The 27,733-nt window shown below is 46.9% G+C and overlaps 1 protein-coding gene across 1 annotated transcript in view; it reads right to left on the minus strand.

The window, feature by feature from the left end:
- Positions 1-23,715, minus strand: part of LOC110301200 (inhibitor of carbonic anhydrase) — a 37,673-nt gene extending 13,958 nt beyond the window's left edge. Inside the window, exons 1-11 of the mRNA XM_021171527.2 lie at positions 23,578-23,715; positions 18,427-18,599; positions 16,972-17,080; positions 15,323-15,484; positions 13,362-13,509; positions 10,749-10,804; positions 7,835-8,013; positions 5,044-5,215; positions 3,756-3,898; positions 3,071-3,161; positions 1,668-1,724 (exon numbers count right to left, since the gene is read on the minus strand). Of these exons, the coding sequence (XP_021027186.1) occupies positions 1,668-1,724; positions 3,071-3,161; positions 3,756-3,898; positions 5,044-5,215; positions 7,835-8,013; positions 10,749-10,804; positions 13,362-13,509; positions 15,323-15,484; positions 16,972-17,080; positions 18,427-18,599; positions 23,578-23,620 (1,333 nt within the window). The 5' untranslated portion in view covers positions 23,621-23,715. The remainder of the gene's footprint in view (positions 1-1,667; positions 1,725-3,070; positions 3,162-3,755; positions 3,899-5,043; positions 5,216-7,834; positions 8,014-10,748; positions 10,805-13,361; positions 13,510-15,322; positions 15,485-16,971; positions 17,081-18,426; positions 18,600-23,577) is intronic.
- Between the last annotated feature and the right edge of the window lie 4,018 nt (positions 23,716-27,733).

A 27,733-nucleotide genomic window follows, 5' to 3' on the forward strand; every position in this document is an offset into this window, starting at 1 on the left:
TTTGGTCTGATTGTTTATGTTGACTGTTGACTTGATATGACTTAGAAGCACCTTGGAGATAGAGCTCTGGGCATGTCAGGGAGAGTTGGTCTTGATTGGGTTAACTGAGGCGAGAAAGCAGGTGCCATTCCCTGGGCTCCATAAAAGGAGAAAGCTAGCCGAGCCCTGACACTCATTTCTCTCTGCTTTCTGACTGCTGATGCAACAAGACCAGCTTCTGCCACGCTTTCACCACTGAGGGATTGTCTCCCCTACAACTGTAACTAAAACAAACCCTTCCTCCATTAGGATGCTTTTGCTATTGCAACAAGGAAAATAGCTGGTACAGTTGGTTAAATACAGAGTCCTCTCCACCCATACTCAGACTGAACCTTCTCGATGACAGCCACCATGTGTCTGAATTGTCTTCTCAACATCCTTGCTGACCTACATTTGCATGTGACTGCAGCTCCTGGATATTTCAACTTTTCTTGAAACAGACATGTTGTTTCTGACCATAAATGATCAGACTGGAATACACAGCTGATGGAAGCCAGCTCTCAGTTTTGAGTATGAGGACGCTATTCAGAGAAGATTTCTTAGCCATGAATGTAGAGAGTGGGGAGCTTCAGGCTCCTATCACAGGGAGATTAGGGTGGGCTGCTGTAGTTGAGCAGGGACATAAAAGCATGGGGACCTCTGTGGCCTGGTGCTCAACAGGGGCAAAGCCCACCTGAGGCTGCGTGTGCTGTACTGAGCCAAACCTTCAACTCATCAGATCTCTGCTGAGCCGAAGTAAGCATCTGGTGTTCATCTTGGGGCTCTGTCATTAAATCCAACAAAGCAGTCTTCTGGCCTCTGCCAGAAGTATTTGACTGGGTAGAATTAGAGAGAAGTCAAGAAATCTCATTTCCAATGGATTCCCAAATGATGCTGATGGTCCAGGGAGCATACCCAAGGCCACATTCCACCTGATTTCAAGGCTGGATCCTTCAGGGGAAATATAAACATCAGCCATGGAGAGATGTTGGGCAGGAGACTTATCTCCTGAAGGTGTTTGCTCTAAGGACCAGGTCAATTCCCCTGTTATCAAGTTCCAGCTAACCACAGGGTGATTCTCATTTTCTTCTTCCTCCTCAGCAGCCCCTGGGAATCTCCTTCTCTCACAAGGCCTAACCTGCTCCCAGATGGCTTCTGCCCCTATGCTGACCTTTGTGCAAGAATGGACACATGACAGAAACACCGTGCTGTGTCAGGAGGACTTGGGGGTCTGCTCATCTCAACTCTTCTCAAACTCAACTGCAGCCACCCCTGGCTGTTTCCCCCTGGGAAGACACCCAGTCCCTGAGCCTCAGTTTTCCCAGTGGAGCAATAATGCTCATTCTACCAGGTTGCTGAGGAGAACAGACAGGAGCCTCAGAGTTCACAGGAGTCCTTTCAATTGTCAAGTGCCCTGCAGACATCAATTATTATGGCTGCTTTAGGAAGAGGAAACTGGAGTTACAGGTATTTGTGAGCCGCCTGATGTGGGTACTGGACATCAAATCTGGGTCATCTTTGAGAGTGATCATCATACTTCACTGCTAAGCCATTTCTCCAGCCCTGATTTTGGTCATTTTTAAGGCTTCCTTTGCCTTCTTCCCAAGGATAAGGTTCTGCCCCAAAGTTCAAAAAGCTGACTCACTCACCTTCCAAAGGTGCATTCACACACTTAGACCCCAGCCTCCCACTGCTGTGGGTAGACACTAAAAAGAAAAATAGAAACACTGAAGGTCCATGTTAAACTCTCACACAAGTTATTCTACCCAAGCTGTAAGCTCTCGACCTCAGCTGAGATGGAATAAAATGAGAAATGTTGGCTTAGCAATCCATCGCTGGTTATCACCAGTCAAAGGTTCTGCAGCCCATTTAGTTTCTCCCTTAGTCTTTGCTACTATAACATCAGGTTCTACCCCAGAATCTCAACACTTAAACAGATCCAAAGTACAATAAGATGCCCATAGAAGGGGAGCAGAAGAGAGATCGCTGCACATCTTGGCAGAGATGCTTTTGAAGCAGCTGTCTGTATCTGACATCTTCTCTGAGCTACAACAAGTCTAAGCCAGGGGCTGTTTGGCAAGCACTACCCACTGCATGCCCTCCAGTATCATTCTAGCCAGAATAAGAGATATGATGTTAAACTCTCTCTGCCTGTAACTGTTCTAGCAGGGGCCAAAGATACTGTAGAGACAGATACCTGTTGCCCTCACTTTGGCTCTCAGACTATTGGAACACTGAAATGCCTTCAGGAATCTCATGCTGGAGAAGGGAAAGACTCAAGAATCACTGCAAGTCTCTGAGGAAGATCTTATCTCCCAGGGAGAGGTTTCATACAGTTCTACCACCCTGTCAAACCACCTTGTCAGTCCACCTTGTAGGTGAGACTAAAGCCAAATAGCATGATGGATCCATGATGTGGGAGACCACATCATGACCAGGATTGATTATCCATGCATGTCTCTTACCCTCTTATTTAAACCTGAACCTTCATATCAGAACCCTGAAGATGGACTTAGGGGTCGCAGCCCTAATGGGTCCACTTCCTTATGTGGCTATGGTAGATAAGATCTCTCTCTTTCTCTTTCTTTCTCTCTCTCTCTCTCTCCTCTTTAATTGTTATCCGAGGGAGTGGCTGAGCCTAGCTTGTCATGGCTGCTGAGACCCAGGAGCTAGCAGCAAGTCTAACCCAAGGGCTAGTTGGCAAGCATTGTGGTGGCTTTACCCACCACATGCCCTCCAGTATCATTCTAGCTAAAACAGGAGGTATGACGTTGAACTCTCCTTGCTGGTAACTGTCCCAGCAGGGGCAAAGATACTGGAGAGACAGACACTTGTTGCCCTCACTTTGGCTGCTTGATCCTAAGACCTATGGAAACATGCCTAACACCCACATCTGTAGCTTATCTGCTTCTGACTGGGGAGTCCGAGATTCTACTTCAAAGAGCCCTAAGCTGCGAAAATAGTCATCCTCATCTTATCAGAAAATGACATTACTTCTTCACCTTTCTGTGCCCATGGCCCAGGGAGAAACGAAGAGAAGCCCCCCACTCACGGTAGTTCTCTCCCAGGACAGGTACCAGGCCGCAGTGGCCTGCGACGTAGGCAAACCCTCCATCCAGGCTCATGGCGTCCGCTTCTCCCTTCTGAAGTTAAGAAAGAAGTCAGTCGTAAACTGTGTGGCTCTCATTCCTCTGACCCTCAGAGTCTTCATCTCATGAACATTCTGTCATGGGTCCTTATTTAACCAGACAGCAGAACTGGTGGAAATACGGAATTTAGAAAACAAGACCTGCCTCTGGCCTGTCAGCTAGAAACATGCCCAATTCAAGCCATGCTCTCTGGACATCCCTGTGTCCTCCTAGAGGACCCTCTGGACATGCCCAGAGCACACTTTCTTTATGACCATTGTCAGTAAATTCAGAACCCCCATGGCCAGATTCAGGTACTATATTTAATCTGTCTCACGGGAAAATGTTTTCTTTCAACCAATGGAATCAAATCCATCACCTAAATCCCATCAGCACCACATTCATAACTGTGGTGCAAGAAACGTTTGCAATAAATAATTAACTAACAAAATAATGAATAACCATTAAGAAAGGCATTCATAATTAACTTGATATTTTAATCAAGATTCTAAATAGAGCAACTAATGTATTCTTATAGTTATAAATATGATCCCAGAGATAAAATAGTTATATGAAATGTAGCCCAGATGAAGGAGCAGGGTTTCCTACCATGGTGGCAGCGATGCAGTCCTCAGGGGTCTCCTCCGTGGCACACGCCAAAGCACCACCGCTCACAGCACTCCACTGGTCACATTTGGCCCTCTCCTGCTGGCCCACTGCACACCACTTCACCCTCTGGGAGTCTTCCAGACCTAGGATGCAGAGAGATGATCCAAGGACCCAAAGAAAACCCCAGATGACTGCCCTGCTGGGCATCACTGATGGCAAAGAGCAGGTGCGACTCATTCCTTGCCATCAGTCATTGTCTAGGAGAAGTGGAGACCAAGGCCTTCATAAAGCAGCTGAGGTGGAGTTTTCCCTTCCCTCCTGATATCACCTCCCCAGGGAAGCTTCTTAGCTCTCCCTTCCAGAACTTCCATCCAGGGAGCAGCCCATGGCAGTCATGTGCTCTGCTTGGATGGTCTCATCGCTGTGGCTCACCTGCTGTGTCAGTTCCCATCTAACATCTAACACTGGCACTGCTCTTTCTTTTGTAGATGCTCGGTGACTATTGTTTGACTAAATTGGGGGGTTGGGGGTGCTGGGGGTTGAAAACAGAGAAGCGAAGGAGGGGCAGGCAGCAGAGGCCAGTGGAAGCAGGAGTTGGGGGTGTGAGGGTAGTGCTGCACTCAAAGCCTCCGCAATGCCTGTTCTAGCTCTGCTCCTGACTGTGATCATGGATGTGTTTCCTGGTCAGTTGAGAATGAATTGTCCTCTCTGTTGAGCAAACCCACCACTGGGAGAGTAGACTCAGTTAACACAAGAACCTGGAACCACCGTGGCTTTAAATTGTCTATGGTAGGGAGCTGGAGAGATGGCTCAGTGGTTAAGAGCACTGGCTGCTCTTCCAGAGGTCCTGAGTTCAATTCCCAGAAACCACATGGTGGCTCACAACCATCTGCAGTGGGATCTGAGGCCCTCTTCTGGTGTGTACTCATATACTTAAACAAAACCTTTAAAAAAATCTCTATAATAGAAAGGTTTTCAAATCCTTTATCTGGGGACCAGAATACCCCAGTAATCAAGCCCCTGCATAACATCTGTAAGGCTCTGAGTTCAAGCCCAGCACCACCACTTCCACCAATATAATGTTCTCATCCTTAAATAGCGTGGCATAGCCCTTTCTCCTGACTTATCAGAACATCTGCTCGTTAGCCCAGTGTATCGAATAGCACTTGTGGGCTTTTCTGGCCATTAAGGTTAGGTGAAACTTGCAGCCACCAGCAAAATCTCAATCCAAGGCCTCTGCCACACCCGGTGGCTGAAGCTTGGCAGGTCCCTCCTGAGTCTGACATACCTCTTTTAAGGTTCCGAATGGCAGAAAGAAACTCATATCCCAGGTACAGACTGATGTCCATCTTTCGAGGGACCCTTAGGAGCCCATGAGCAGCATCAGTAAATAGCAGGTCCTCCCCGTGAGGGGAGCCAAAGAGCTGAAAGGGTGATGACTTGTCTTTTCCAAAATGTTCCTGTCCAGAGGCAGGAAAAGGAACGGAAGAGCATTGTTGACACGGAGGTGAAAGTAAAGACAAAACGAAACCAAACTAGGTAAGGGAGGGGGGTGGGAAGCCATGCGGCCATCCCTGTCTGTAGTGAGAAATTTAGTTTCTTTAAAATCTCACTTATGTTATGTAGACATGTTGTTGTTTTAATCCCGGGTGTGGGATATGGGGCTGCTTCAGATTATTCAAAGCAGCTGACCGCCTGCCTCATGGGTGCTCTGGCAGGGACGTAATTATGCTGGCTGCAGGGCTGCAGATAGTTTTAATTCTGAGGACTCTGGAGAGGGAGAAATGCAGCCCCAAGAGAGGCCAGGAGGGATTCAGAAGAAGAGGAGGAGGAGGAAGAGGAGCAGGAGCAGAAGAGAGAAGGCAGCAGCTGCAGCCTTTCCATGCTGCTCCTGGTTGCTGTTGTTGGGGTTAGTCAAGTGGTCATACACAAAGAGTAAAGAGACAAGAAGAAGTTGAAGATATCCTCACTATGAAGATCAGACTCCCCCACCACCTCCAAGGAACCCAACACCCCCAGTCAGCAGAAAGTAGTCTAACGAGAAACCTATGCGTTCTCTCCTCTCTAACCTTCTTTCTCTACTCCCTGGTGTTGGGCTGTTGGAAGGAATAAGGGTTGGAAGGGAGGTAGAGGTAAAAGAACCCAAATAAAATAAATAAAACAAATACACCTACAAGTTGTGCCCAGATGTGAGCCTTGAAATAAATTAGATAAATAATAATAATAATAATAATTAATAATAACACTAATTATTATCCACAGTTTCTTTCTGTGATTTCAGTTTCCAACAGTTAACAGCATTCTGAAAATACTAAGGGGAAAAATTCCAGACAGAGGCATCAAATTTTAAATAACTTTAATTGTAGTATATGGATGTATTTTGTTATTATTGATAATCCCTTATTGTACTTAATTTATACATTAATCTTTATCATACATTTGAATGCACAGATTGCTGACTTACAATAGTTTGATTTGACTTTTTTTTTTAAGCACAGTGATAGGTGTACTAGAGTACAGCTCACTGAATCAAGGAGTGTCTATCTCCCTATCTATTATTTATTTACACATCTAACTGGCAAGCTATCCATCTGAATATGTATCTATCTGTCGGGCTTGGGATTTTCTTACAATCACAGACATCCACTAAAGCTTTTTAAATAACCCCTTACACACAGATAAAGGGAGATAGCCACGCACAAAGACAGTTCCAGGGCTTCTAACAAGTTCTTTTAAGGACAGTTTCACTCAAATCCCATCTAGCCTGTGCTGTATAAACTCAGGCAAACTGCAGTAAGCTGACTCCCGACCTGTAGAAAGGGGGTCTGAGTTGGTCATGTGCCAGGCTGCTGCCCGGCTCTAGTAGGGCTCTTGCTGTGTGTTCACATGAGTGATGGCTTTTTCCTCCCTGACTGGTTGCCCTGGTGATGCTAGACGTTCCCTGAAGTTGCCAGCAGGGATGCAGGGTAGGCGTCCTAGACCTTCTCTTTACCTCAGGCTTGTTGCTAAGGACCAGTTATTAAACAGTCTCTTTTCCTTTCAGGCTTCCAAAATACCCCAAATGCCCATTGCCTGTGTCTCCATTGCCTGTGTCTCCATTGCTTGGCCCACAGTTGTTCCTGATTTCATCTTTTCATGGTACCTGTCCAAGTGCTCTTTCAAAGGACTGCGTTTGCTAGGTATGGCAACATATGTCTGTATTCCCAGTACTTAGGAGCGTAGGGAAGGAGGATAAGGAGTGTGCAAGTCCACCTTTGGCTACTTAGCATAGTCAAGGCCAGTCTAGGCTACATGAGACCTGTCTCCACAAAAACCTAAGCACAACAACAATAACAATAGCAAAAAAAAAAAAAAAAAAAAATTCAAATGACTGTAGTTTCCTCTTGCAGTGGCTCTGCATAAAATCAGCCACCTGCTGAGTTTTCTAATAATCCTTCACCCCTCTTTTGGACACACACATACACACACACACACACACACACACACACACACTGCTTATCCCCAGGCCTCAGGATTTATCCCAGAATGCCCTTCCAATCAGTTCCTCTGTGAAAGCACGGAGTACACGGCCCGTGTTCTCAAGGTGGTGCAATTCCTTATGGTGCTAATGCATGCACACTCTCCTTGTGCCTGGGTGCTTCAAGGACAACTAGTTCATCCCTGAGCCTGAACACAGTGCTGGCACAGATAGGGTCCAGAGGCTGGCTGGGAGAGATTTCCACCAATACAGAGATCATGTTCCTGTTCCTCCACCAGGAGAGTCACAGGCCAGGGTAGGGGGTCACAAGGGAAGCGCTTTGTTGAAGAGGGTGGGACTCCTTAGAAAATGAAAAAGAGAACAGAAATGAGACAGGAAGTGCTTAGCCCTGGGTTGGTGATGTAGGTCACATGGTCCTAATGGCTTCTACTGTCTGGAATAAACACATAGCAGGTAGATTGTTGGTGAAGGCATCGCCCATTGTATCCTGAATGCACAAAGATGGCTAATGTTAGTGTGGTCAGATGGAGGAAACCCATACACACCACACACGCTGAAGCCGGGAGCTGAGGGCTGAGGAAAGGATATGGGAACGGGGTACCTGGGCCACTCTGAGAAGCTCTTGGATGGAGTCCTCCTTGCCATCCACACTTCGAGCCACCACAACATGAGAAGGGACCCGGGCCAGGTAGCACTGTTCATATTCCTCCACTGGCCTGCGGGTGTTGTCCCTGCAGAGCAGCTCGTACTGGTCCCTGTCGGCCTTTGTTGGCATGACCTCTGAGGAAGGAAAGTTCGGGTGAGCAGGCTGAGCATGGAGCTGTGCTGACCTCTCCCCACCACCACAGAGCAAGTGGCCTGAAGGGGACAGAGCTAGAATCCTTTCTAAACACACTTTCCACAGATGAGAGAGCAGGGGGTGGGGGGCTCACCAGGGGAATGACAGGCTTACAGTCCCACTGTGACTCCCACAGGGTTGGGTACCATGCCTGACCCTGGCCCCCTCCAGCTGCCTACATCCCTGTGGATCTGAATATACAAACGGTGGCTGCAAACACACGCTTAGCAGTGATGACCCACACAGCTGTATACAAGACTCACTGCTGCCCAGGCCTCTTTACCCTCAATCCCCCAAGCTAAAGGAGGATAGAATGATCACATCATAGACACGAAGAAACAGAGGCAGAGAGTTAAGGTAACTTGTCAAGGTCTCAGATATGCTGCCATGCTGGGGCAATTCATGTCCCTCATGAACGCAGTCAAGTTCTCCCCAAGACAGAGCCAAGTTCTCCCCAAGACAGGGCCTGCTTGGGGAAAGTGCTGAGAGAGCCGAGGGTAAGAAAGGATAATGGGGTCCCAGTCAGGGGACTCTGCAGGTGTGAAGCACAGGTTCCTTGGTTGCTACTATGTTGATTTGGGTGTTGTGGACCCTGTCCTATTCATAGGTTGAAGTCATAATCCACAGCGTCCCCAAGTGTGACCTTACTTTGAAGTAGTCTTTACAAGTGTGTGCCATTAAGATATGACATAGTGGAATACAGTGGGCTCCTAATTCAATACAATCGGTGTTCTTGTGGGAGAGGAAACTGAGCCAGAGACATGCATACAGGGAGACATGACATAGTGGAATACAGTGGGCTTCTAATTCAATACAATCGGTGTTCTTGTGGGAGAGGAAACTGAGCCAGAGACATGCACACAGGGAGACTGCCATGCAAGCATGACATCAGTGTGAAGTCAGACAGTGACGATATTTATGTGCAAACCAAGGAAAACCAGAGATGGCCACCCAGCCAGGAGAACAGGACGGGAGATTCTTCCTCATGTCCTCAGAAGGAGCAAACACTGTTGACACCCTCATCTTAAAGTTGCAGCCTTAGCTGGGCAGTGGTGGCACACGCCTTTAATCCCAGCACAGTCACACATAAACACATACACACATAAACACACACATACATAGAATAACACAAACACACACATACATAGACATACATACACACACATACACAGACACACACATACATACACACGTAGATACATACACACACAGACACACATACAGACATAAACACATACACAGACACACAAACACATACACAGCTACATACACACACATACATAGACATACATAAACACACACATACACAGACACACATACACACAAAAAAACATACACACAGATACATACACACACAGACACAGTCATATACACATACACACATACACACACAGACATGTGTTCACACACGTTCACACATACATACACACACTCACACACAGAGAGAGACACATATACAAATACACATACACACATACACAGAGAGAGAAAGACACATATACAAATATGTACACACAGATACAGTTGTTGTTGGTATTCTGTCTAAACTTCACCCCAACAGTTCCTGGCAGCAGCCAGGTAGACCTGGCCCTATAAAAGGGGCTGCTTGGTCCCTCCTCTCTCTCTTACATGTTTGTCTCTCTCTTGCCTCTTGCCCCCTCTCTCCCCATTCCCTTCCCCCGCCCCCTCTCCACATGGTCATGGCTGGCCTCTACGTCTCTACTCTCTCCTCTCTGCCTTTCTCTGCCTCTGCTACCCTCTTAACTCCCCTCCCCCTGACCTGAATGAACCCTATTCTATACTACACTGGTGTGTGTCTGGTCCCTCAGGGGGAAGGGATGCCTCTGCATGGGTCTGCCGGGGGACCCCCTTTCCTCACACCCTGCCAGAACACATTCTTATAACTCTTTCTCTTTTTATTATCACAACAGTTGTTTTTTTTTTTGTTTTGTTTTTTTTTGTTTTTTTTGTTTTGGTTTTTTCGAGACAGGGTTTCTCTGTGTAGCCCTGGCTGTCCTGGCACTCACTTTGTAGACCAGGCTGGCCTCGAACTCAGAAATCCGCCTGCCTCTGCCTCCCGAGTGCTGGGACTAAAGGCATGGTCACATACATACATACACACCTCACAATCCCAGAACATGTAATCTTAACTTGTCTGAAAACGTTGCTTTGCTTATTTGAGCTAAATTGTCCAAAATGGATGGTGGAAAGGTTTGCCATGTTACTTTTGATTTTAACTTTTTCAATGGGAAGGGGGGTAATCAGGGTAAAGCCTTTACCTGGTATATACAAGGCTCTTGGTTTAATGTGGGGCAAAAGAAACTTCTTTCATTTGTTGGTAAATTGCAAATAACCATCCAAAATTCATGTTCCCTAGATTTATAGAGGCGTCAGCAGGTTGGCTAAGGCAGCAAGAAAGGGATGGGTGCAGGGCCCTGAAATGGGGGTAGTCACTAAGAGACAGGTGTGTGCTAAGAAGAATAAGTGGGGCCCTAAGCAATGTAGAAATGGTGGAAATGCTTTCATAAAATCTCTTCAATGGCATTAGCCTCTCAATATCAAAAGTCTCTAGAAGTTAAAAGCAAAAACAAATAAGCAAACAAAAAATCCCTTTGGAGACAAGAGCCAGAGCCTTTGGCCAGGCTGGGGCCCACTTTGCTCTTCATCCAGCACTTACCAAACACTGTCAGGTGCTTCACGAAGCTCACATCCGCCGTGCCATCCTGCAGACATCTGCAAACAGGACAGCCAAGGTCAGGCCCTCTGCCTGGGAACACGGTTCATCTGCCTCTTGCACAATGTCCCTTACAATCTAGGAAGGCTATGGTAGAAGTGGTGGCGCCCATCTGCCTTCAGAGAGGCAATGGCCTTATCTGGGGCCTTTGAACCTTACAGCCATGCCAAGACCTGAAGCAGGCAGGAGCCTGGAAACCATCATGGCAGACAGCTCCAGAGAGGGGTGATGAAGCAGACAGGACCCTCACATTCCTCCTAGGGAGCAGTTCCAAGCAACTGGTTTGGTTTTGGCTACTTACAAGTCATCAGACAAAACCTACTGGTGTGAGCCACCATGACCAGTAATAAATCAATCTACCCACAAAACCTTCAACCTCAAATTTGTCCTGCCTACAGGATGTGCAGAGATAAAGATGGAGCAGAGACAGAAGGAATAGTCCAACCTGAGACCCATCCATGGGAGAGAGCCAACCCCTGACACGATTAATGATATACTCTGCTATGCTTAACAAAACTGTCCTCTGAGAGGCTTCATCCGGCAGTGGACGGAGGGAGGCAGATTGACAGACCCACAGCCAAACATCAGATGGAGTTTGGGGAGTCTTGTGGAAGACTGGAATATAGATGGCACCACAAGAAGACCTACAAAGTCAACTAACCTGGGCCCCTGGAGGCTCACAGAGACTGAAGAGTATGCAGAGGCTGGACCTAGGACACTCACATATTTGTAGGAGATGTGCAACTTGGGCTTCATGTGGGTCCTTTAACGAATGAAGCAGGGGCTGTCTCTGACTCTGTCGCCTGCCATTGGATCCCCTTCCCCCTACCTAGAGTTGAGCCTCGGTGGGAGAGGATATGCTTAGTCCTGTTAGGACTAGATATTCTAGGGTGGGGCTTCCCTTCCCCTCCTTTGAGGATAAAGGGAGGGGTAATTGGGTGAGGGGTTTGTAAGGGTGGAACTGGGAGGACAGGATGGGGGCTATGATTGGGATGTAAAGTGAATAAAAATAAATAAATTATGGAAAGAAAAAATAAAGGCATCAGATGCTCTCAGTGACAGGGAGACCTCTATGATCTGCCCTGCAGAAAATAGCAGACAGAAAATAACCCTTCCCCAAGCCTCTGAATGCAGTGTTTGAACAGCAACAACAACACGACTTTGATTCCAACACTTGAGAGGCAAAGGCAGGGGGGTCTTTGTGAGCTTGAGGCCAGCCTAGTCCATAAAGGGAGTTACAGGACAGCCAGGACTGTTACACAAAGAAGCCCTGTCTCAAAAAACAATAACAAAAACAACAACAACAACAAACCAACCAAACAAAAACCTGCCAGATAACCTCAAAACCCTGCTTTGGTTTGAGTCACCTTCTACAGAGAATGGAAAAACACAGGTAAAATGCCAAAGGTGGTTAGCTGGGAGGCTCCTGAGGCCTGTGTCTACAGACCTCGGTCTCCAGAAATGAGATAAGTCTGACCCCTTGGCACTTCTGTTATCATGGGGGATGTCATGGCCCCAGCTTTGGGGAGACAGTAAGGTCTCCCACAAAGAAGATAAACCTCAGCATGGTTAGAAACAGGGGTAGGCCACGGGAGGGACTCTGCACCCTGATGGTCATGCCATCTAGATGCCAGGTGTATGTCCTGTTCTACCCTGTGCCTTCGTCTCTCTGCGATGGCTGATATTGGTTGTCTACTAGACTGGATCAGATAACATAGGAGACAAGCACAGGCCCTATCTTCGAGGGCGTTTCTAGGTTAATTAAGGTGGGAAGACACACCTTGAATGTGGGTGGTGTTGCTCTATGGGCTAGAGCTTGACATCAAATAAAAAGGAGAAAGTGAGCTGAGACCAGCATCCCCCACCCACTCCTGGTAACCAGTTAGCTCCTGCTGCCACTGAGCGCCAGCATCCCCCACCCACTCCTGGTAACCAGCTAGCTCCTGCTCCACTGAGCGGCAGCATCCCCCACCCACTCCTGGTAACCAGTTAGCTCCTGCTGCCACTAAGCGCCAGCATCCCCCACTCCTGGTAACCTGCTAGCTCCTGCTCCTGCCATCACACCTTTCCCATCATGATGGATGGTATCCTCCCAAACAGTGAGCTGAAATAAACTCTCACAAGTCGCTTCTTGTCAGGCATTTAGTCACAGAAAGAAGAAAAGTAACTAAGAGACTGGAGAGATGACTCAGCAGTCTTCCAGAGGTCCTGGGGTCAATTCTGAGCATTCGCATGGCAGCCCACAACTGTCTGTAACTCCAGTTGCAGGGATTCAACAGCCTCACGCAGACATACTTGCAGACAACCACAAATACACGTAGTTTGATTATTTATGTAAAGTATGTATATAACTTACAAAATATAAATTCTTTTTAATAATTTGTTAACTTTTAGTAATTTTTATTATATTAATAATTTGATAATAAATTAAAATAATTTAATAAATAAGTACTTTAAAAGAGAGAGAGAGAGAGAGAGAGAGAGAGAGAGAGAGAGAGAGAGAGAGAGAAAAGTTGCTAATAGACCCCCTTGTTCCAGAGCAAAGGTTTCACTTACTTTAAGGCTCCCCAGGAGCCAAAGTATGGTTCCCGGGAGGAGCAGGCACACTTGTCTGTCCCCTTCCCCGCACACAGTTGGCACAGGCTGGGGAACATCTTTCCATCCGCACAGGGCACACAGCTGCTGGAGAAGAACGTGGCTGCTGCTGCTCAACACAGAGACAGGGCCACAGGGTGTGAGCTGGCTCAAGGCTCCAGATTACGCATGTTTGTGGGGAAGTGCCCTGTGGGAGAGCCCAAGTCTGTGGACATCTCCCAGGCCTGCTTCTAAGAAGGGAAAGGATGTGCAGGGAGCCTGCCTTAGGTAGCCGGCAGTGCCCACATCAGAATGAATGGATGCATGGCCCAGGGTCCTGTGTGTTTGAGAATCACACTTAGGTGAGCCCAGGGCTCAAGCCCATGAAAATGCTTGCCGGCTTGTCTGCTGCAGGGTGTGGGAACTGCTGACCCACGTGAAGACAAGATGTGACTCTGTTAATTCACCAACCCCTTACAGGGCCAGGCAGAACACTGAAGACCCCCATGCAGATCATCCACCACCCAGTAGCCTTGTCTCCCTGCATGAAGCTCACCCACCTCATCCCTTCTGTGCACAGAGACTATGATGCCTCCTGGGATCCCTTTGGTGGTGGGGCATCGGGGTATTTGGTAGATGCTGCTGGTGAGTCAGGAGAGGAGCAAGCCAAAAGCCTAGCTGCCCAGGGAGATGTCCACGGTATCTGCCACCAAGGCAAGTGAAGATCTATAGAAAGGTCAACACCCAGCGAGAGCCGAGGCAAGGCTGTTCCACTTCACCAGACTCCAGCAGACCCACAGAGTCACCTGTCCCTCTCTGTTAAAACACAAGTACTGGGGGCTAGAGAGGTGGCTTAGTGGTTAAGGGCACTCACTGCCTGCTCTTCCAGAGGTCCTGCATTCAGTTCCCAGCAACCACATGGAGGCTCACAACCATCTGTAATAGGATCTGATGACCTCTTCTGGCATGCACATGTACATGCAGACACAGTGTACTCATAGACATAAAAATACGCAAATCTTTAAAACGAACAAACAAACAAACAAACAAAAAAACCCAAAAATATCCATGAATACTGCAGAGGTTGACAGCTCAGAAAGAGTACCACTTTTGCAGAGTGTAGGATCTGGTAGTCATCTTCAAGGGTTGAACAGATCTGGGCTTACTGTGGCTCATTCTAAATGCTCGAGAAGCCTGGGGTATCCAGAGATGTTCTAGCATCGACCAGTCCCACTGTCCTTGCCCATGCCCCAAGCCCTAGAATGAATACGTGGAAACCCGAGGGGCTGGTGAAGTTTCTGGGAGTCCCCAGAGACCCTTCCTGGGAGGCTTGGAGGGAGATGACCTTCCTTGGGGACTTTCAAGGCTACTCTTGCCAAGACAAACTGCTGCAATTCCCTGGGAAGAAGAGACTGACGGTCCAGCAAAAGAGAAGCACCTCTATTGAGAGACGACTCTGCCAGCTATGTGATGCTGGTGCATACTCTTACTCCCATCTTGGAGAACATAAAGCATGACATGTTCGTCAGGGACTGAGCGATGGTTAACATGCATTATCACTGGGTTTGGAATCACCATGGAAACACATATCTGGGTGTGTGTCTATGAAGATGTTTCCAGAAAAGTTTAACTAATGAGGGAAGAGCTACCCTGAACATGGGTGTGTCCCCACTGATGGAATTGGGTCCTGGGTTAAATGAGAGAGAGAGAGAGAGAGAGAGAGAGAGAGAGAGAGAGAGAGAGAGCTCCTGCTATCGTGAGTTCCCCACTGAGATGGACTGTTCCCTCAGACTTCGAGCCCTTCCTTCCTGAAGGTGCTTTTGTTGGGTATGTTTCACAGCAGCAAGACAAATGACTGACCCATTGTGGAACCCCAACATAATCCATTTATACCATCCAGTGCAGCAGCCCCACTTGGGGGCACCCAGCCCCAGGTGTCTCACCTGTTTCCCGAGAGCCAGAAGGAAGCAGGGTGCTGAGGGGAACGTACCACCCAGCAGACCAGCCCAGGCCGGTATGGCAGGACTTCTTGCCCCGGAGCTGGTTCAGTTGGAAGCCTGTTCCCTTCTTTGCCATGGCCACAACATAATAATGGGTTTGTGGATCTGTAGAGGAGCAGAGAGAAAGAGAAGGCAAAATGAAGTGTGTCATTACAACCAACCTTCCAGGGCATTCTCAATGCGGACCATCAGAGGATCCTGGGCCCAGCACCACCCCTTAGCAAGAAGTGCGGGGGTGGGGGTGGGGGGTGGGGAATGCAAAAATGCCTTTATCTGGCAGGAAGAGAGAACTGATCCTTTCAAGGCAATAAATTAATATTACAGATGCTCTCTGACTTACAAGCTAGACTTGTGAGGCTTTTACTTTATGGTCAATGCAGATGACAGTAGCATCCTTTGAACTTTCAGTTTGGTCTTTGGAATGCATGCTGTGCCCCTCCTCTGAAGCTGGACAGAGATGTTAAACCATGGTGTGTGTAGTTAGCCGTGGGATCACCACGGGGACAAACACTCATCCGCAGCACTGCGGATAGGCTATTAGTCAGACCAGCTGTACTGAAAGCATTTGGGCTTATAATATTTAGTTTCTGCCAGTCATTGTAAGTCTGCAAAGCCTCCAATGCTTCATTTCAGGACTCGTGGGGGTTCCAGGGACCCCCAAGCTTTAGTCCCAGTCATTGCACTGTTGCTTTCTCTATGTGGACTTCTCTTCCTTCTGTGGTTCTCTGCTTACAGCTCAGTCACATAGTAAAGTTGTGAGAAGAAAGACGGAGAGTGTCCGTGGGCTACCAGACTGAGCTGGGCTGTGCTTTCACACGCTGATAGGTGAATCTCCCCTCATTCACTCCCCCAGAGCTTCTTTTCATACCACCTGTGCCATATAAGGCCTACAGGAAGCAACAAAAAGAAGAGCCTTGTGGATCCTCAGAAATGGTCTGTTATTGTCACAACCCTAGAGGTATGTGATAGGCTCTAGATAACGTTCCTCTGGGGATGTTAACTGTCCCACAGACTATAGAACCAAGGATATGTCTGTCCATCAGGATTCATAAAAGCTACAGCTTCCTGTGGAGAAATGTCCCAAACCCTGCGGGTCAGTGAACAACACTGCCAATCGGAAGAGCTCCAGAGACTTGATACCCTGTAACGTTGGCATGATGCTTCCCTTTCACCATTGTCTTGGCTAGATTTGCAATCATGTAGGAGACACACCTCTGAGTGTCTTTAAGGGTTTTCAAAGAGGTTTCACTGAGAAGGGAAGAGTCACCCCTTGAATGTGGGTAGCACCATTCCTGGGATGGATAGAAATGAGAAGAGAGTGGACCGAGCATCAGTCCCCCTCGCTTTTTCCTTGCTTCCTGACTACAGATGCAATGTGACCAGCTGCCTCGCGCTCCTTGGCATTGCCCTTCCCACAGTGGTGGACTGTATCCTTTAAAACTGTGAGCCAAGATAAACCTTCCCTTCCTGAGGTTTCTTTTGTTAGGCAGTTTGTCACAGCAACAACAAAAGTAACCGCCACTCTTGGCAAAGTCCCCCCCCCCCAACCATGGTGGCCATCACGCCACACCAGTGATGCTGGGAGAACACACCATCTTTTGATCCATAGTATTCTGCCATGATAGGTTTCAGGCTGTGGTGAGGCAGGTCAGCTTCAGCCACCAAAGCTCCATCAACAGTCACAGCATCTACTTTATTGGCCTGAAAGACAAGGGACCAGACATGAATGAGACTCATCACCCCTGGTGAAGACTCTACTAGTGTCTTTCCTGGGACTCTGATGTCACAGACTCTTCCATAGCTCAGACCTCCTTCCTCTCATTCTTTTTTTTTCTAAGTTGTCAATATCCATTATTTTTAAAAAAGATTTATTTATTTATTTCATGTATGTGGGTACACTGTCACTGTCTTCAGACACAGCAGAAGAGGGCATTGGATCCCCACTACAGATAATTGTGAGCCACCATGTGGTTGCTGGGAATTGAATTCAGGACCTCATAAAATAAAAATATATACGTACATAAAAGAAAGACAGAAGGACGGAAGAAGATTTGGAGCAACATGAATGGACTTGACATGAGCTCCAGCCCTCTCTGAGGCTCCAGTTCATGGTGGCTTTTCTCCACTTCGCACATCCTCCCTTCCTGAGTCCTTCCCCTTCAGGGTCCATCATCAGATGAAAAAGGCAAGTCTTAGACAGCTTAACCTGCTCTGCAACTGCATAAGGACAACTAGCAAACATAATTTATATTTATAGCTATAAATCCATCTCTGTTTACTCTCCCACTTGTCTGCCTCTGTCTCTATCTCTGTCTCTGTTTCTCTCATACACACTCATACACATGCACACACATGTATGCACATAAACAAAGGCAAATTTCATGTTAAGGGAAAAAAAAACAACTTTAGCTGGGCAGTGGTGGTACACACCTTTAATCCCTGCACTCAGGAAGCAAAGGCAGGCATATAGTTCGAGACCAGCCTTGTTAAAAGAACAACAACAACAACAACAACCCAGCCTTTTGTACTTAATATTAAAACTCCACCAGGTATGGTGGTCTACACCTTGAGTCCCAGTGCCTGGGACAGAGGAACAGGGACACTTTGAGTTCTGGGCAAGCCTGGTCTGCATAGAGAAAGTTTCTTGTTTCATTTTGAGTCTTCTTTTTTAATTTTTAAAATTTTTATTTCATATGCATTGGTGTTTTGCCTGTAAGAGGGTGACAGATCCTCTGGAACTGGAGTTACAGACAGTTTTGAGCTGCAGTATGGGTTCTGGGAATTGAGCCCTGGTCCTCCAGGATAACAGCCAGGGCTCTAAACTGCTAAGCCCAGTACTTTTGAATCTTTATAGATTCTCTTGATGCAGTTTTAGGTTTTGCTGTGTCATGGCTACATTGCTAAGTTTGAACCCTGTATTAGTTGTTCGATTAAGATTATGACTTTTCCGACAGACGAGCAGTGAACAGCTGTGTTCTCCCCTGCTCTGTAAAATACAGGAAAAGGACAACCTTTCTTCAGCTTTCTTTCAGGCAGCAGTGACTTACCGAGATGTCCCGGATGCACTCAGGGTGAGAGGTTTTCCTCACACAGGTAACAGCTGGGCCACCTGCAGGAAGGACTTTCTTCATATTGTCACGGAAACTGGAACACTTAGTGGCCTCATGATCTGACACAACGCACCATCGTATGGTCTTCTCAGGAAGAGCCAGGCACAGCCCTAGGGGAGAGACACAAGAGGTGTCAGGGACCCACAGGACATTCAACTCTTCTGGAGAACCCAAGTTCAGTTCCCAGCCCCTGAGTCACAGCTTACAACCTCCTGTAACTCCAGCACTGAGGGATTGGGCATTATCTTCTGGCCTTTGTTGTGGATACCTCAATCATATGCACAACATCCCCCCCCACACACACACACTATGTATGTAATTAAAAATATCTTAATACTAAAAAATAGAGCCAACTGTGTGTCATCCACACACTGAATTAGCTGCGTTCCTTGAGGGAATTCTCAGGACCCTTTTTTCTGACTCTCTCCAGATATATTAAAATCCCCCAAGTCAGGTTTGGTGGCGCAAGCTTTTAATCCCAGCACTTGGGAGGCAGAGGCAGGCGAATTTCTGACTTCGAGGCCATCCTGGCCTACAGAGTGAGTTCCAGGACAGCGAGGACTACACAGAGAAACCCTGTCTCGAAAAACCAAAACCCAAACAAACAAACAAACAAACATCCCCCAAAAGATAACCACAGAATTAGCCATATGACACAGCATTTTCACTCCTAAATATATATTTAAAAATTGACAACAGGAACTCAAACAAATACACAGATATTCACAGCAAAACTATTTTTTTCAATAACTAAAAGAAAAACATTTGGGGCTAAAGGTTAAAAATGCTAACTGCTCTTCCAGAAGTCCCGAGTTCAATTCCCAGCAACCACATGGTGGCTCACAACCATCTATATGGGATCTAATTCCCTCTTCTGGGTTTGTGTGTGTGAAGACAGATCATTCATGCACATTAAAGTAAATAAATAAACATTAAAAAACCCATCAAGTGTGCATTAAAGGGAGAGTAGATAGGTACCATCATGCTTTAAGTCCTGAATGAACCTCAAACACAGCAAGTGAAAGAAACAAACAAAAACCCTCAACATATAGTTACTAATAGGACCCAATAATTTTAGACATTTATACAAAAGAAACAAAACCACGTATCCTCTCAAAGATGGGCCCACTACTGTGCATGACAGTTATTCACAGAAGCCTCTCACTAGACGGGCGTGGTGGCGCACGCCTTTAATCCCAGCACTCGGGAGGCAGAGACAAGCAGATTTCTGAGTTTGAGGCCAGCCTTGTCTACAGAGTGAGTTCCAGGACAGCCAGGGCTATACAGGGCTATACAGGGTTATACAGGGCTATACAGGGTTATACAGGGCTATACAGGGCTATACAGGGCTATACAGGGCTAAACAGGGCTATACAGGGCTATACAGAGAAACCCTGTCTCAAAAAAAAAAAAGTGTCTCTCACTAGAGACAACCTGCCCTGCTCAGTAAGTGGCTAGGGAATCAAAGGATGGTGAAGCCTTCAGCGCAGTGGAACAGGGCTTGGCCATTGAGAGAGTGAATGTGGTGTATGCCACCTGGGTAAATCTCCAAACAACTGCCAAGTGACAGAAGCCGCTGGGACTGTGGAGGTGGCTCAGTGACTCAGGAGGCAGAGACCCGGATCTTGTTTAGCTAGACTAGCAGAGTTGATGAGCTTCTGGCTCAGTGAGAGACCCTGTTTCAGCCGCTAAAATGGACCCAATGTCAATTTCCAGCCTTCACACAAACTCACACAAGTACAGTGTGTGTGCACACGAGGACACCCACGCGTGATTGAATAGGCATGTATGAATGTAGCACACATAAATGGGGAGAGGGCAGTGGGGAAGGAGAGGGGAAGGGAGGGAGGGAAGCAGGGAGAGAGAGAGAACTCCCAGTTCTGTGAAGTAGACCCCCTGGGAACCATTACAGCCCCTCCATCATTGAGGGCTTTATCCCCACTGTCTACGGCAATTGAGAAGGTTTCAAGGAATGGGCCATTCAAATACCTATGCGAGGCCAGTGATGCCTGTTTATTGTCTACGTACGGAAACTGCCCTTACCTGTGATCTCCCCTGCTTCCAATGGGGTCCAAGCCAGAATCCTCACATGGCGGTGCACATGTAGATCTACTGGAATCCCTGCTCAAGACTTCAAGGTTGTGGCCCTTACCTGCACTCATTATGGAGTCTTGATTCTGAGAGCCATAGAAATCATTCTAAAATCCAAGCGTAACCAACAGCCCTACCTGCTCTCCCAACTCAAAGCCCAATTCTTTCCTCCAACAGGACTCTGTATTGTTGGTGGGAAGGAGGGAGTGGCTACTTGTGTTACTGACAATTTTTCCCCCCAGAAATTCCAGGTTCACTTTGGTTTGAGTATTGCACACTTGCATCCAAATTAATAACTTATTTAATTCCACTTCTTGCTTAATAATTACAAGCTAATGCGGGGGGGGGGCGTGGTGAGAAGGAGGAGAGACAGGAAGAGGAGGAGAAGGAGATGGAAGAAGAAGAAGAGGAAAAGAAGAAGGGGAAGAGGAAGAGGGAAAAAAAGAAGGAGAAATCAGTAGTCCAGGCCGTGGAGATGGCAGTGGGTAAGGGTGCTTGTTGCCAAACCTGATGACCTGAGTTTGACCCCAGAACCCATAAGTTGTAAGGAGAAAACCAACTCCAAAAATCTTCTCCTGTAGAGCACATACACACAGACAGAGACCTTCACACAATAAAGAAATAAATGGAAAACACAGAGAAGCCAAACCCACAGGGATGTGTGCTTACACTACAGATGTGTGAGCCTAGGAGGCAGGGTGTTTGCAGGGGTGAGGTGGGGATGGCCGAGAAAGGAGGAGGGGCAATTTGAAAAAGTTAGAAATGTTCTTTATCTCGATTATGGAGGGGGTCACGTTAGCCGAACTGTATATATCCTTTAAATGAGTGTAGTTTATCGTATGTAAACAATGTGTCAATAATCTGGGGGAACACTGCTGAGCCACTTCAAGTCTCAGAACAAAGCGACTTTGGCCTCAAAGCAGGCTGGGCTCAGAGCAAGTCACTACTGCCTGTGAACGGGACTACTGTTCTATGACAAAGACTTCATCATAACATGCCCTAGCTAAAAATGATAGATGGATGTCACGTTAGGACTGGTAGGTTCTACTGAGCCATTTCTAAGTCACAGCAAGATCATCCTAACCTCAAGGCCAACCTGTTGATAACCATAAGCCTCAACTGCCACCATTGCTGGAGGACTGCCTACATAGAAACACACAGACACACACAGACACACACAGACACACACACACACACACACACTCAAGCAAGCACACATGCACCCCTCCCCAGTTTCTTACAAAGCTTCTGTTTAAACTGTTTCTACTGCCTATTGGTTGTGCCACAGTGTAGCTAATTCTCTACCACTGCTTCCTTCTGTCTTTGGTGAATTCATTCCCTGTCTGCGCATCACTGCCCTGTCATCACTGTCCTGGCTTGGCAAATAGATATATTTTAAAAAGAGAACGTGTACAGACAAGCTAAGGGTGGGTGGAGTCTGAGAACATCAACAAGGTCATCAATAGCATGCCCCCACTGGCCTCCTGACAGACACAGGAAGAGGTCTGAGCACGGCTGTGACCTTTTCAGGGGGAAGAGAAAGGCTGCTGCTGGCCTCCAGTCACTCACTGAATGGAGAAAGTTCCTGGACCCCAGAAGAAACCGTTGGCTTGGCTCTTGACTTTTGCAAGTTTTTAGGATATGTGTCCCTCGGTTATGTGTTTCCTATTTAAGCTGCTTTGGCTGGGGTTTTTTGTTGTTGGTAGTGGTGGTTTGGGGTTTTGTTTTGTTTTTTTGTCATTTGACACCACAGGTATTCTTGTTGGACTGGAACACTGAGTTTTGAGGAACGCAGGTTCCAGACTCCGGCCTGGTCTGGTAGCCTGGAGAAAGGTCGTGAAGAAACGAAGCCCGGAGGGAGGGGCCTTTAGTCTCCGATAAGTAAACATGAAGCCTGTTGGGAAAATGAACTTCTGGTCGGTGTCTGACATTGCTGGCAATGGTGGCGGAACGCTATTTAGCAGACGACTGTCTCAGTTCAGGGGAATTCTGAAAGAGACCAGGCAGCTGCATTCTGAGAGAATGACCCTCTGGGTTGGCTACAGATGGCACTGCTGGGCAGAAGAGGCAGGCATATACTGTGTACCATCGCTGGGCTCCGGCTACCCTGCCTACCTGCCCAAGGAAGATGCCCACCCTAGGTATTATTTACCACGGTCTCAGACCAGACAAAGCTAAAGGGAGGAAGATCCAACCATGGCTGAGACAGGAAGAGCTCTTCACAGTGCATGAGTTCCTCCCTGGAGGAAGGAGTCTGTTCTCCCTACCCAAGAAAGGGCTTCTTGTATTTGTGAGCGTAGAACTCTGCCTGCCTCTGGCTGTGTTAGCTCATTTCTCCAGCAACTGTGTGTTTGTTGGGTAAACATAACTTTTTAAAAAAAAGTTAACATTCTGTGGAAGCCACATGGGGGTCAGAGGACAGTTTTCAGGAGTGGATTTCCTCCTTCTACCATTTGGTCCTGGAGGTCATATGTCGTCAATCACGACATCAGCCCCTTTACCTACAGAAGCAGTGGAACAAGTTGTGGGTTTTTTTTTGTTTGTTCGGCTTTTTTTTTTCCTCTCCTATCTCTCATATATTGCTGCAATTTCCCCTCCCTCCTCTCCGCTGAGTCCCTCTTCACATCCCCTGTCACCAACTACTGTCTCCATTTTCCTTCAGAAAAGGGCAGGCCTCCCAGGGATATCAACCAAACGCGACATAACAAGTTACAAAAAGACTAGGCACCTCCCTGGTATTAAGGAGGATGTGGCAGGAAAAGGGTCCCAAAACCAAGCAAAAGAGTCAGCGACAATCCACGATGACTGCCTCAGTGAGGGCAAAGGACAGCCGGGGGACTGCGTGGCAGGTGAATTCCAGTCCAAAGTGATTACTCTTCCTAGGGCTATCCAACCACAACATTTGATCCCTGAAGTGTCTGGTCAGCAAATGACACCTGGTCCCCTCCCCAGAGGATCGGGAGGGCCGGCCCCCTGCCTGGCTCTCAGCACACTCACCTAGGGTCCCCACGCATAGAAGGGCGCAGATGAGCAGCCTCATTTTCAACTGTGGAACTACTGCGTTCTGGTTGCTCTCCCCCAGCCTAGGTGCACTTTACCCAGAAGGCAGAGTGTTGACTGATGAATCTGCCTACTGGGAAAGGTTCTTCAGCCCCAGTCCGGGCTGGTCGCCACTGCCACACCCTCCATGTCTTCCTTATCTGGCCAAGCAGATACTCAGGCGGCTAGGGACACTATTTTCTCTCTCTCTGTCCCCAGTTCGGTCCCTGGGTGGAAACGGTGCTTCTCCGGTAAAGCCGGTGCGCACATGCATAAGACCTTAACACAATTTTCTTTTGGGAATTCTCACTTCTCACTAAGGACTCTAAGTTGACTAAGCTGAGGTCCTCCGGCTGTCCTGCGACCCCAGTGGAGCTGTCCCTTCTGTGACACAGCCCATAGTTTCTCCTCCATCCCCCCACCCCCACTCCACACCAACACGCACCAGTGTTGCTTGTCCCAGCTGTGTAAGGCCTGGCTCAGGCACAGATCTGACATGCAGAGTTTCTCGCTCTCCCGGCTGCAGCCCTGTCTGCAAGGCTGTGCGACCTCTGCCTAGGAAAAGTCTGGTAATTTTAAATAAAACTCGAAGAACTTCAAATTAAAATATAGTAGGTGTACAACAAACCCTGCTAGCACAGTGTAATAATTAGTTATCACCAAGAGGACTCCGGTAGAGCCAGTCCACATCCAGGAGGCCGAATCCCTGCAGAGCTTCTCCCACATAGGTGGCCCTTACCTGGACTTCTAACAGAAATGGAAGTCTGCTAACTTCAGGACTCCACAGAGATGAAATCGTACAGCGCAGAGCCTGGCTTCTCTGACCCAAGATTAAATTGGTATGATTCACCTATGCAGAGGTTGTCCACCAGCTATCAGTGTGGCCTATTGTTTCATATCATGTGAATGAAGAATATTTCATCTCTCACCCTGATTGACGATTGTAGTACCTATTCCGTCCTTACAGACAGTGCCGCTAGGAACAGAAATTTCATTTCATTTTATATACATTACTAGGATCTAAAACTAAATAAAAAAAAGCAGGGCCTGGTATGGAAGTACAGGCCTGAGACCCCAGCATTTGGGAAGTGGGGACAGTGGGATTAGGAGTTCGAGGTTTCAACTACGTGCCCTATTGGAGACTTCCCTAGGCTAGAGACCTTGTCTCGAAAACCAAGCACGTAGGGCTGGAGAGATGGCTCAGTGGTTAAGAGCATGTGCTGCTCTTCCAGAGGACAAGAGTTCAATTCCAGCACCCATGTTGGACGGCTCACAACTAATTACCTGTAACTCCAGCGACAGGGGGACCTGACACCCCTGGACTCCAGCTACAGGTCATCTGGCTTCTGTGGGGGCTCACATTCCTTTGTATACACAAAAAGCAAAAACAAAACTTAAAGAAAGAAATAGAAGACACAATCAGGAAAACGCCACAATTTTTGCACATTGAACTTGAACACAGTGTCTTTCTTGAGTTATTTTGTTAAATCTGTTTCTTTCCAGTGTTCTGTTTGCGTTCTTACATCTTTTGTTGAATAATGCCGGTTTTTTTTTCTTTCTTTCTGATTTTTAGCATTCCTCCTTATCCCAGGTTTGGCTTGCTATAAACAGTTAGTTTGGGAATAGTCTAGTGCATGCCTTTGAGTGCAAATAGACAGGCATTTCTGCAGCAGACTTTTCTAGGAGAACAACTGTTTGGTCCAGAAGTAGGTGGAGGCCTGGTTTCATAGATCCGGGAAACTCTTAGGACTAAGTCAAGAAGCTCTGAAAAGGGTTATTACAGAAAAAAATGTCTTCTGCTTTTAGGTGTTACTGGCAATACTAAGGTTCTCTCTTTCTACATGAGTTGCTTACATCATAAAAACATAACTGGGATTGGATTTTTTTGTACTTATCAAAATAATGACATGATTTTCCTGCCTTGTCTGTGGGGAACAGCAGCAGAACATGAGTTTTCTTCTTTTGTTGTTATTTGTTTGTTTTTTTAAAAATGTTTTGTTTTGTTGCTTTTTGAGACAGGTAGGGTCTTGCTATAAACTAGGCTGGCCTCAAATTTGTGATCCTCCTACCCCAGCTTCCTAAGGGCTGGACATATGGGGGTGTATAACCACATGGAGTTTGAACCCCCGGTCTCACATTTGCTTTTCACCCCTGAATGGCATCTCTAACCTGCTAACTGGATTCTAGATTTATTTCACGTTATGAATTATAAGTGCTTTGCTTACACGCATGCCTTCTGCTTGTGAAAGTGAGAGCAGGGTGTCGAATCCCCTGGAGCTGGGGTTGCTACTGGTTGTAAGTCACCACATGGGTACTAAGAACAGAGCTCTAACCCTTTGTGAGAGCACCAAGTGCTCTTAGTCATGGGGGGGTCTCTGCAGCTCCCTGCTAACTGACCTTGAAGTATTGCCACTGTTAGATTTCTGCAATAAACCCCATTTGGTCATTATATGCAAGATTACCCATGTACTGTTGAGTTGGTAATATTTTCTTTAGTGTTTCTTTCTGTATCTATTCTCTTGAGAAAAATAAATCTGGGGGCTGGAGAGATGTCTCAACATGTTCCAAGAACCACAGTTTGATTTCCAGAACCCGTATGAGGTAGCTCACAGCTGCCAACTCCAGAAGGATCTGATGCCCTCTTCTTGCCTCCACAGACACCTGCACTCGTGTGTGTGTGTGTGTGTGTGTGTCTGTGTATATATGTATATATACAAGTGTAGTGGCTATTCCTGGTTGTCAACTTGACTATATTTGGAATGAACTACAATCCAGAATTGGAAGGCTCACCAGTGACCCTTATCTGGAGGCTTGGCGATAGAAGTTTCTGATCTGGATCTTGGTATGGAGATCTTGAGGCATAGTGGCTATGGATTAAAGGTGGAACACACCTTTAATCTGGGCTACACTTTCTGCTGGAGACAATATAAGGACATTGGAAGAAGGGAGTCTTGCTCTTGCTCCTTCGCCTTCTTGCCGTGTGGGACTGAGTAACTGCTAGATCCTTGGNCTTCCATTCACAGCTACTACTGAACCATCATTGGGAATTGGGCTGCAGACTGTAAGTCATCAATAAATTCCTTTACTATTTAGAGACTATCCATAAGTTCTGTGACTCTAGAGAACCCTGACTAATACATACAAGTATATATACATATATACATACATATATGTGGGGATATATGCATACATGATAAAAATAAATACATCCTTTTTAAAAAGAGAAAAATAAAGAAAATTTTAAAAGAGAGAAATAATCTTACAGTTTCTCTTTATTCTAATTTCCATATATCTTTTGCTTTAACATTACAATGATTTTTGAACTAAGAAATGTCACCTCTTACTTTCTGAAAAAGGCTATGTAAGAATAACACTCCTAGCCGGGCATGGTGGCGCATGCCTGTAATCCCAGCACTTGGGAGGCAGAGGCAGGCAGATTTCTGAGTTCGAGGCCAGCCTGGTCTACAGAGTGAGTTCCAGGACAGCCAAGGCTACACAGAGAAACCCTGTCTCAGGGAAAAAGAAAAAGAGAATAACATTCCTTTTTCCTTAAATGTGCAGAAGACATCAGCAATGACGTCCCCTGAGTTTAGAGCTTCCCTTGTGGGAAAGTTTTCAACAACACACTAACCATTGTCTCCTCCCTCCTCTCTCTGGTACTAGGGATTAAACACAGGGCTTCATACATTCTAGGCAAGAACTGCGTGAAAGAGTTCAGCCCTTCACTTTTACTTTAGACATGATCTCACTATGAAGCCCAAGCTGGCCTACGATTCATAATCCTCCTGCCTCTATCCCAGTAGCTAAACTTAGAGATGTGCACACCTAGGAAATTAAGATTTATTTATATTGCTGGGCAGTGGTGGCACACACACTCTAGGACTCAGGAGGCAGAGGCAGGCAGATCTCTGAGTTCGAGTCCAGCCTGGTCTGCAAAGTGAATGCCAGGACAGCCAGGGCTACATAGAGAAACTTTGTTTGAAAACAACAACAAAAAAAACCCCAAAGAACAAAAAACAACCCCCCCCTTTTTTTGGTTTTTCGAGACAGGGTTTCTCTGTGTAGCCCTGGCTGTCCTGGAACTCACTCTGTATACCAGGCTGGCCTCGAACTC

The sequence above is a fragment of the Mus caroli genome, chromosome 9 (assembly GCF_900094665.2).
Source record: "Mus caroli chromosome 9, CAROLI_EIJ_v1.1, whole genome shotgun sequence".
NCBI lineage: Eukaryota > Metazoa > Chordata > Mammalia > Rodentia > Muridae > Mus > Mus caroli.